The sequence below is a fragment of the Exserohilum turcica genome (genome assembly GCF_000359705.1).
Source record: "Exserohilum turcica Et28A unplaced genomic scaffold SETTUscaffold_3, whole genome shotgun sequence".
In the NCBI taxonomy this organism is placed as follows: Eukaryota; Fungi; Ascomycota; class Dothideomycetes; order Pleosporales; family Pleosporaceae; genus Exserohilum; species Exserohilum turcicum.
In genome coordinates, this window is record NW_007360136.1 from 3150689 (window position 1) to 3161379 (window position 10691).

At 48.7% G+C, this 10691-nt stretch overlaps 4 protein-coding genes across 4 annotated transcripts; 2 read left to right on the forward strand and 2 right to left on the reverse strand.

The window, feature by feature from the left end:
• Positions 1-3987: 3987 nt before the first annotated feature.
• SETTUDRAFT_32643 (uncharacterized protein) lies at positions 3988-4506 on the forward strand (the record flags this gene model as incomplete). Its single annotated transcript, XM_008028862.1, has 1 exon — positions 3988-4506. One exon carries the CDS (start codon positions 3988-3990, stop codon positions 4504-4506), a length of 519 nt encoding a protein of 172 aa, XP_008027053.1.
• Positions 4507-4749: 243 nt separating this feature from the next.
• On the reverse strand, positions 4750-5416 carry SETTUDRAFT_164069 (uncharacterized protein). Its single transcript, XM_008029639.1, has 2 exons — positions 5060-5416; positions 4750-4975 (listed from the first exon to the last, which is right to left on the reverse strand). The coding sequence occupies exon 1, from the start codon at positions 5401-5403 to the stop codon at positions 5203-5205; it is 201 nt and encodes a 66-aa protein (XP_008027830.1). The 5' UTR covers positions 5404-5416; the 3' UTR covers positions 4750-4975; positions 5060-5202.
• A 353-nt stretch (positions 5417-5769) lies between these two features.
• SETTUDRAFT_164070 (uncharacterized protein) lies at positions 5770-7635 on the forward strand. Its single transcript, XM_008029640.1, has 2 exons — positions 5770-6903; positions 6973-7635. Exons 1-2 carry the CDS (start codon positions 6008-6010, stop codon positions 7166-7168), a joined length of 1092 nt encoding a protein of 363 aa, XP_008027831.1. The 5' UTR covers positions 5770-6007; the 3' UTR covers positions 7169-7635.
• A 560-nt stretch (positions 7636-8195) lies between these two features.
• On the reverse strand, positions 8196-8612 carry SETTUDRAFT_32645 (uncharacterized protein; the record flags this gene model as incomplete). Its single annotated transcript, XM_008028863.1, has 2 exons — positions 8196-8305; positions 8393-8612. 2 exons carry the CDS (start codon positions 8610-8612, stop codon positions 8196-8198), a joined length of 330 nt encoding a protein of 109 aa, XP_008027054.1.
• Between the last annotated feature and the right edge of the window lie 2079 nt (positions 8613-10691).

The window sequence follows — 10691 nt, forward strand, 5'->3', positions numbered from 1 at the left end:
CACGCAACTACAACGCGCCCACGCGCCAAAAAGGCTGGCACAAGATATCAGAGCTGCTGATATCGTTGCGTAGTTGATACATAAGATAGCCACCGCTATCTGTACTGTAGCGGGCTACCTAGCCCGTTACACGTAAGGCTTGCTGCAATTTACATACTTAAAGATAGTGTAAACGCAAGGCTTGCCTTTGCTTAAACAAGAATTACACTTGTAGAGGCTAGTGTGGTAGGCTTCGCTGCAGATCTGGCAGGCTACTTTAGAGCATTTAGCCTCTAGGTGCCTAAAACCTTGGCATTTAGAGCACTATTTAGAGTTATTAATAACTCTTAGTTTCTCTGCTCTAAGGCTCTGCCCTAGAATATAGAGCTTTCCTCTAATAGCTCTTTAGGCTTCTTGTTCTGTAGCAAAAGCTACGCAGGCGGATTGTTACACGGGGTTCGACTATACTTAGCTAGGACTCGATCCGGGTTAGGGCGAGTCAGCGGGTTCGTGGTAAGCCGTGTGATTGCCGAGTAATTCAGGTGGAAAAGAGTTATGGATGTTTAACCGATAGTAAAGACAATCAATTCTATAGTAAGATAGAATAACAAAGTACCAATCTTGTTAAGTAAAGAACTTGTAAGAGAGTACAGTATAATAAGTTGACCACAACGAGTGTAATAATAAAATCCAACACATTCTTATACCCATCGTGTTCTGTCCTGATGCTCCTTATTCTCCCTCGGAAGCATGTTCCCATGGGAGCAGTGGGAGCACAATTCTCCCAAGGCCTCCCATTCTCCCTTCCTTGGCGGGAGCATGGCTCTTGGCGGGAGCACACGTCACGTGATCACCGCGGGGTTGTCGTCGTGCCTTTGGTGTCATCCTGAGTGGTTCTCCAACCACTCGCCATTCCAACAAGGGAAGAATCCTTCTGCTTGTTACTTGTAACACGGATCTAAAGTTTTGGTTTTCTCTTCTAGATTCTAGTGTTAACCAGAAAGGGCTGCCTACTACTTTTAGGCCTTTATTGAAGATTTCAATTTCCTCCTTTAGGACCTCTAGGCTATGGTTTGTTGGTAGTTTATAGATAACTACTTTGAACCAAGGGGTGATTGGCTAGGCTGCTTTGAACTCTGTGATATCCTTCTAGATCTCTTGGTTTTCTAGAAGGTATTTTGCTAAAAAAGCTAGGGTGGTAGTAACTATTTTATTGCCTTTTGCTAAAGGTGTTACTAAGGCTACTACTAGGGATTGTACTCCTCCCTTTGTTGTAAAGGCTTTGTTAAAGGCGTTTCTAATTTTTAGAGCGTCGAATGCAGTAGGTATATCGCTAACTAGAATAATTTAGCGATCTAATAGGCTAGTAGTCTTTTTTTAGTTGTCTTTTTAGGTGTTTTTTTCTATGTGTTTTTAGTTTTGTTTTTTTAGATATATGTCCAAGGTTGTTCTTAATTACTAGCTGCTACTATTGCGTAGGAGCTAGGGGGCTGAGCTTGAGGTTAGGTAGGCGGGGTATTTGGTTTTTCAAGGCGTCTAACTTTCTCTCTTAGTTCTTTAGAGACGTTAGATAGAGAGGAGATTTAGTCTTCTAGAATTGTAGAGTTTTTCTTGTTGACTCTGCTATTCTCTGTAAAGTCTCTAAAGACTTCTACAAGGTCTAGTAAACTAGTTTGCCTAGTAGGGTTGTTTTTAGCTAGGTTAGCTGCTTAGATTACTAGGTTTCTAGCAATCTCTAAGGCCTCCTTAATAGAGGTTGCCTTTGGTGTTTTCTCTACTGTAGGGTATCTTGGCACTGCTCCAATAAATGGAGAAAAATTACTCCTTGTCCTAGTATGGGTAGGCCTAGGCGGTTCTTCTGGTTGCCTGTTAGGGCAAGGCGTAGAGGCCTCCTCAGCCATCTCAATTTCTAGATTATTATCCATTAGTCGTTTGCTTGTGCCTCTAAGGTCCTTTAAGGCTAGTCTTTTTTTATTATTTTTATTGTTTTAATATGTCTGTGTTTCTTGCTAAATTTAAGCTTTAATAAGCTCCTGCGTTCCTATTAGCCCCTCTAGTCTTAGCATTAGAGCCTAAGCTCTATGAGAAAATTCTCACAGGCGTGAGATAACGAAGGAAGGCCTCCTTCTTCTCCCTACTGCGCGCTAGCGCCTTAGCTGCAGGTGTTAAAAGTGCTGTTAGTCGATTCCTCGTGGTCGGTTCTCCTAGATAGCGTGCTTTCTTAGCGGTTTCCAGAAAACTCGAAGTTGGTGTTGGTAACTTTGTATGGTCGGTTCCCACAGCCCAGTTTAGCTAAGCTTAGATGCTTGGGGTCCAGTCTCCTAACCAAACCTTCCAACAACCACCATGCAACAACACATGGCCTTTTCACAATCGGCATTCGCTCCCGAGCCGTGACGGCCAGCTGGCTGCCACCTTCCGTAATCACCCTAAGGACAGCATGGCTGCATCCTGCGCCTAGCCATTGGCAGCGTCCCGGGGACGACGACGTTGACCGCCAGATGCAGCCTTCATGGCTCCTCGCAGCGCCATCTGAGATGGAAAACGGCGGTCGTCTTCTGTGACATCAGATGGATGCCTTTCCCGGCATCCGCATAGGGCAAACTTCTAGAAGGAAATACGACACCCCTGCCCTCACTCGTCACTAATCCGCAAGCGAGCGCAATACAGCCGCTGACAAAACCTCCGACTGCAACATGAACAGGCCATGACTGGTCCTCCCAAGTTGTGCGGGCATGCCGTGATGCAAGAGCCATGACTTCATAGCAAATGGATCGGGTCATAAAGTCCCGCATGACGGCGTGCAGCTGCACGGCGGAATTTAATGCGAGCTGAGTAAAGCACCCCGGTCCGGCAACTATATCCCGTGTTAACACAGCTAATATTAGCGACCATTCGACGATCCGCCGCTCCCATTCGCCCGTGCGTTTGACTCGAGCTTCGCCGGTACGAAATACAATGGATCAGCTCTGGACGGGCCAATCGATTCTGGACTACACCAAAAAGACATTGTCGCTTATCCTCACGACCTTGGCATCCGCCAACCCGGTATGCGCGCCAGACTTGCCATGGCAGAGTCGTACGGCGCGACTCTAGTCGCGTACCTGTTCCGCACTTGGTCTGGGATGGCCATCCCAGTGTATCTGGCTATTTGGCATGCTTACCAGACTGACGACAAATCGGCTTCGGCGACGGTCCGCCGCGCACGAGAAGACACCAGAACGAGGCTTGGCCAAGTATATTTGTCGTGTCGCGGGCCGTGTTGCAACGATGGTGTACATCAACGGTCGGTGCTACTGGCCGTCACCCTTACAAGGCCGAACCATCATACCCTGGCCTCCATCCGGTCCGGCAGCCCTGACGACATACATTGATTCTGGTGCGTGCGGCTCGAAAATAAGCATCTGACACCAGCAGCCCTACAGCATCCCGCTGCACCTTGACCAACCGTGCATTCCGGCTCTTTGGAGAAGAACGTGGCTCGGACGCCACACGTCTAAAATAGGCCTCTGTCTGTCTGCGCTCGACCCCATTCACCGGCTCCGCTGCAAGTCTCACCACCGTCTCCAGTCGACGGGTACCAGCTCACGATCCGATCCCCCAGCTTTGGAGCGCCCGGAGTCCAATACTGAGCCTCACTGCTGAAACGGACAACGCTTTGGCCTCACGACACGTGCGGTGAAGCCATTCCGGGATCATGCGAGAGTCGACCTGCTTAGAGCATCCATCAGTTTCTCTATTCAGACTTCGGTCTTTCTATTCTCCAGTCTTAGTGATCACCCAAGCGGACTTTTATCCAACCAACCTTGGGGGCTTGCATAGGGTCGTCGGATATATAAGAATTGGGAAACCTTCAATTCCGGATATCATCACCAACTACAACACCACCACCACCACCACCATCTCACCACTCACCACTAAAACCCACGACTGCAAGCGGTCAGCCAACACGCCACTTGGACATCACCCTACTTTGATACCCATCGACACCTCGCTCTCTTCCGATATATGAGCGATCGCCCCTCCGAGACTTCAAGCGCATCAAACTCCTCAAAGCCTGCTACTTCGAACAATTTATTCGAAGCCAGCTCATCTACCGGCTCCTCGGAAGCCCAAGACTTTACGGAAACTCCACAACCTCCCGCTGAACAAACCGTCTCAACACCCGTGATTGTCGTCACCAGGTCACGTACATCGTCACCAGAGTCTACTCCTCGACAAAGCCGCTCCCAAGTCCCACACCATCACCCAGCCGGCACTTCATCTTCCTCACCGCAATCTCCAACAAGGCAAGGTTCGCATACCCTGTACGAACGTCAGCAACGCTCCCGCTCCCAACCGCTCCAAGCAACCAGCCACAACACGACCACGACAATGTCTTCCTCTGCCTCTTCTCCTTCTGCCACTTCCACAGCCGGTAGCACTTCTGGATCTGGTCAGGGCTACCAGCTTCCGTATGCTCCGTTTCCCTACCCCATGCCTGCCAACCCCCGCGGAGGACAGCAGCAGGGCGGCCAGGGCAAGTAGAGTCTTGGCATTATTTCCTTGACATTAGCATCACACGGGTTGTGTCTTTTCGGTTTGCATGATTGGCTGGATACAAGCAGTCCACGGGGCAGTGGCTCTCTTCTCGATCAGGTGCATTTGTTTGCCAGGTTTCCGGAAAACTCTTCTTCTCTCTTTGGGGTTTCTACGCATTGGGTAGACTGCATTTTCCTAGCGCTGGGAATACCCTTTTCCTTGTTCCCCACTTTCCTGCATCATTTTCATGCATCATCAGCATCACTCTTCCATGGTTTCTGGGTCCTGCATTTCTGGTTTTCCGTTTCTCTTCCTTTTCCCCACATCATCATCATCATCATCACGGTCCTTTGCTTGGTCTGGCATCCTTATGCGGAGGTTATCGTCTCTTTCTTGTTTGGGTTTAGACTTTGCATGGTTGGCGTTTGCTCAATTTTCTTGTCCTTCTTCGCGATGCCGTTTCCATGTCATGCTCCTGCACAGTCAGGCCGTCAGCTTATTGCTCCGTTTGCTGGGCCGCGCCTGGTATGGGCGCGGGCCGTTGCGGAACCATGCTTGCCAGGTAGTCACTCTTTGTCCATAGCTCCACCCTATCAAATCTTTCTTATCCCCATCAGATTTCTATTCTCGCAGTGCTGAGTGTTTGTCGGTGGGGAACGTGCACTAGTTGGTGGTTAGCTATAGCAACGTCCAAGAAGTGAGCTAGCCTTGTCCACCCGGCGGGGCTATTTTTAGCAGCATGGCGTCGTATCCGAGGAGAAGGCTCCGCACAGTTTCGCGATACGGCGCTAGCAGCCACCAATACTCCAATACGATGTGGTAGCTATTGAACATGGGCTTGACCGTCGATGCCAGCCACGAGGTGCTCTGCGGGGATCCAATACTACGCTGACGGGCCGCCATTATGTCCAAGTGACGAGTGATAAACCCCCGGTGCCTGCTGCGCTTCGCACACGTGAAGACAACGGGAGCCGTAGCCATCCGGCGGCTATGCACAGCAGCCGCGGGTCACGTGCCGAGTCTGTTGGCGCGCCGCCGCGTTGGTCCGGTGTCATCGCAGACAGTGACAGGTACATGTTGGATGTCCATGGTTGGTGTTGACAGCTGGTGTTGGGGGCGGCGGAGCGGCAGCAGCGGCGGCGGCGGCGGCGGTGGCGGCGGGCAAAGATTCCCTGCCTTTCTGACTAAGCAGCGGCCGTTGAACAGCGTCATGCGCGCCGACTTTCCTCTTGTCGCCCCGGTCCACGCGACAACGCGACACTGCTGCATCGCGCAACTGCCACGGTAGCGCTGCTGATCCCTTCGTACGCTCTTTTCCGAGTCCCCTTTGACAGCGCATCTCTTGGCCAGCATCTCCAAACGGCCTGCCCAGACAAGTTTGCGACTGTCGGGCTGCCTCCTGGATCTCTTAACCCCCCGTATCGATTGCTGCATCCGTCATCGAAGCTCCGCCTTTCTCCCTGCTTCCATCCATTTCCCGCATCCGCACTGCATCCCGACACCCACCATGGCACCCTCACGGCCCCGCGCATCGCTGCTCTCGCTCCTCGCCCTCACGCCCTTCCTCCCGCACTCGGCATGGGCCTTTGACTGCAAAGACATCCTCGCCGACGGCGCACACTTCAACTTTAAAGACCTCGGCGGCCCGCACGTGGTGCACTGGGAGGAGTCGGAGATTGAAAAAGAGCTCAAGTTCAAGTACAACTTTACCCTCGACATTTGCAACCCGCTCAAATGGCACAAGGGCGGCTCGCTCGATACCGAGTGCCATCACGGCGCAAGGGTTTGCGGCATCCGCGAGATGATCGACCTGAACAAGGACAACAACCTGACCATTACACCCATCGACATTGCTGGCACGTATGCGCTGCAGAACGGAAGGAAAATCGACGCCAAGTTTGAGAATCTCGGCCACTCCAAGAGCAACTCTGATGCGAGAGAGGGTGTCAGGGCGACTCTGAACGGCGGCAGGTTTCCTTTTGACGATAAGAAGGAAGGCATGGACCAGCGGGCTATCATTGAGTTTGTGTGCGACAAGGATAGGTCGGGTCTGGAAGGCGGTGAGAAGGACGACAGCCCGCACGAAGACGGTGACAAGGACGAAAAGGAAAACGATGGCGACAAGAAAAAGGACGACGAGAAAAAGGGCGATGATAAAAAGGATGACAAAAAAGACGACGACAAGAAGGGCGAGAAACTAAAGACAAGAAATGACAACACCAAGGGCAAGTGCGAGGACAGCGACGCCAGTCTGCGCTTCTGCGGATACGAGGTTGAGACTGAAGCCAAGGACAAGAAGATTCGCACGCTGAGGCTCGAGTGGCGGACCAAGTACGCCTGTGCCGACGCACCTGAGCCTGACAGCGGTTCTTCGTGGGGCTTCTTCGGCTGGTTCTTCATTGTGTATGTGTCCTATCTTATTTCCCACCCACCTCCACACGCACACCGACCAAAACTAACAGATGGAAATAGTGTTTTCCTCGGCATCGCAGCCTACCTCATCTTCGGCTCCTGGCTCAACTACAACAGATATGGCGCACGAGGATGTGATTTGCTCCCGCATTCCGAGGCCCTGCGCGATATCCCATACATTGCAAAGGATTTTGCGCGAAAGGTCATGGATACAGTGCAAGGAGGGGGTGCAAGAGGAGGGTACGCCGCTGTATAAGGCAGAGAGTCATCATATTTTCTCTCTCTCTCTCTCTCCCTCTCTCTTTCCCCCGCCCTCTCTTATTCCTTTTATCTTTTTTCTCTCTACACTTTCAACATTGTATCTACACATACTCACTCCTAAATATGTGCATTGGCATATATGCTTTCGTTGTATGCTGCGCGAGGCGCGGGTGCGGAGATGCGGGGGGGGGGGTGGGAAGGCGCGCCAGGGCAAGGCTGGCTAGGGGCTTGCGGCTTGTGAGGAGGGAAAACAAGTCCAAGGCGAGGAGATATAAACCAAGTTTGTGGCTGTGCGTGTGTGTGTGTGTGTGTGTCTCTCTCTCTCTCTCTGGAATCATCGTAGCAATGAGGGAGTAGGGTTGTTTCTTTCTTTCTTTTTCTTTTGGGGGCCAACTCTGAATAGTTTCTATTCATTCCATGGCATGTTAGGGCGTAAAGAGGCTCTCTCTCTCTCTCTCTCTCTCTCTCTCTCTCTTTCTTGTCTTGTCTTCTATCCCTTTTTTTTTGGGTGCGTGTGTGTGTGTGTGTGCTTTTTTGGTTTTGGTTCTGGTTTTGGTTTTGCAGTAGATTGATGAATGTCAAGATGGGTGTTTGTTCTTTTGAACGTTTCGTTTTTATTTGTTTTCTTCTTCTTCTTCTTCTTCTTCTTCTTCTTTGGCTCAGTCAAAGTGAGTGTATGAGGGTGTGAGAGTAGGACAATATGAAAATAGAAGTGTGTGTGAGAGAAGGGGGGAAGGGGGAAAAGAAGATGTTTTGTGTAACTTTGTTCTTTTTTTTTGAGCGAATTTCTGTACATGTGAATTTTGATGGAGATGCATAGCACGGGTATCATGGATGGAGAGAGTGGGAGAGAGTGGGAGAGAAGAGAGAGAAGTGAACGATATGTACATCTTACACACACACACCTAGTATCGTATCCTCACAACCAGTTTAACAAAAAGTCTCTTATGTAGAATTCTTTTAGTATGTAGTTTGTGTATCTCTAATCCGTTCATGTATATTTTACAAAGTGATACCTAAGTTCAATTCGCCGTAAAAAAGATAAAAGGCATAGCCAGGCACAAAGCGTCTATCTCGAGCAACTCTGGAGAGGTAGGTTGCTCATTGCAGCTGCTTGGTGGGCGCGCGGTGACTACTGGCGTTTTAGTCATGGTTTTGTGTCGGCATCAGAGTTACAATATGGACTTGAAATATATGCATGTCCTTGCCGCTACTGTACCTTTCGTATCCCCACCACCACTATCCATGTCGATGTCGTCTTCGTTGATGTCCATGTCCTGAATCGTCGCCTCAGCGTCTGCAACCCCGATGTCATGCGCATGCACGATACTTTTGACATGTTCCTCTGGTTCCTCGCCCTCTAGCGCCCCCGCCAGCTGGTCCAGCGACGTGCGAATTTCAGCCATGAATCGAGTGTCAATGGTGCTTGGGTCAGCCATGGCCGATGAGAGGAGTAAGCGGCGGGTGTGGTGTGGCTGTCTGTAGGAGAGACTCGCTTTGTTGTCTTGTTTCTTTTTTCATGGTATTTTTTGTCAAGTTGGTTAATAAGTGTAAACTTAGAGTTTGTTTCTCACTTTAGTTCAGCGTAAATGAGGGTGAGAGAGAAGGAGATTATGGAATTGACGGAGTGGGAGGGAGATGGTGACACTGAAGAAAGAGAGAAAGGGAAAGGGAGATGTTGACATATACATCTTGTACACATTAGGTATAGCACTAAATATGTAACAAATCAAAGCTTAGTAGATTTGTTTTAGTATTTTGTATCTTTCTAAGTTTAGATAATTAGCTAGAAACGCATAGGCTTTTCTGCCTTGCTTGAATCTCACTGTGCTCTTGGATCTAAAGACATACACTTTTCTTGTTCTTTGAAAATGTGGAGTAATAATTGGGATAGGGGTTACGATAATGAGTGAAAGGGCTCCATTTGGTGGTGGAGATGTTGTGAGGGTGGTGGGGTGGTGGTAATCACGGTTGTTTTTGTTCTGTTTTATGATCGTCTGTTTTACTCCAGGAGAAAGTATATCTATTTATTGCACTCAAAATCGTAACCTAAAACCTCCCGTAGGATATGGAGAATATCTGGAGCCCAAGGCTTTCATCAGTCACGACTTTTCTGTATGCTTGATTGTTTTAAATTGTGCATATTGTATTTACGGAAGCTCTGCCTTTTTGTGCAGCTACAGTGTGAGTTTTCAGGTGTGAGGGTCTTCTCCCAATATATATGAGGCTGGGTCCAGCCGTTGTAGGAGAACGTTGAGGGGTTGAAATAGATTATTGCATACATGTGGTAGTGCAGGAAACGTGAGATTGTTGAGATGGGGAAGTAAGGTATAGAGAACATGAGTTTCAGGTGTAGTAAGTAAGTACTGATATTCACGGTACAAATCGCGAAGGATACTAACTAGCAATCATCTGTCAACCTATATAGGCTACTAGTGGGTAGGTTTATTGGTAGTGCCTAGAACATGGTGGGGCCTGACGGCAAGGCAATATCTGATATGTGTAGAGTTAAGATAGATTGAGATGTATATATAGTTCGTAGCCGTAAAATTCTTATGTAGTCAGTATAGACTTTGAAAAACATCTACGTAGTGCTATGTAGATCATATCTACTTCAAGAAGATCTTACACAAATGTAATCATTGATGTATTATCAACCTAATACATAAAATACTTTGCCTTGTAGTAAATTTTATGAGACAAAACAATAATACAGTCATCTGCTGTATACCCTTCCCTTTGTGAAAGAAGAGAGCCGCTAAATATATAGACTATACAACCCAACGTTAAAATACCCCAAGGTATAATCTTCCACCCCTGTCTCGCTGTAGTGTTCGTCACGTCAATATTAGGACGTATAGGAATGCTATGAACTTAGGAAACTGCATTACCTTTTCATTCATACACTTCACACTTTATTATTCTTTACTCCGTTGCTGCATGAACTCTATTAACACTGAGGCCTATGCGGCTGAGCTTGTGTATTAGGCGAATTGGCTTGGCGATCAAGAACGTGCGTAGATACAAGCTTAACTTGACTGATCTGCAATTTACAGGCTACCAGTAAGCAATCGTGGTCTATCTAAACATGGATATTCGGGTTGTGCACTGCCAGCCTGGCGAAGATGAGCTTATGACTATCATCAACGATGTTCACAGTCATTGTAAAGACGCTGGGTACATAGCTCATTTCTCTTTCACCAGTCCAGCTGTGAGATATCACTATGTGATGTGGTGCAAAGATCTTAGGGATTGGCGAAAACTCCGAGACTGTAGACTGCAGCATATCGGAGAAGCGTTTAGATGTGCTTACGGAGGAGAGCCGTGGATTGATGCGACCTATGTCCTATTCAGGGCCCCTGTCGACTCAATAATGCTAATTAAAGAGTGAGGGGAATGGAAGGATGAAAACGGAGTGATAGCATCCTACAGTGCCCGTGCACCAGATGAGCACCATCGCCAGTTGAGCACCCCCACCACCACAACAACAAAACTTCAACGCGTCAAAACTCAACCAA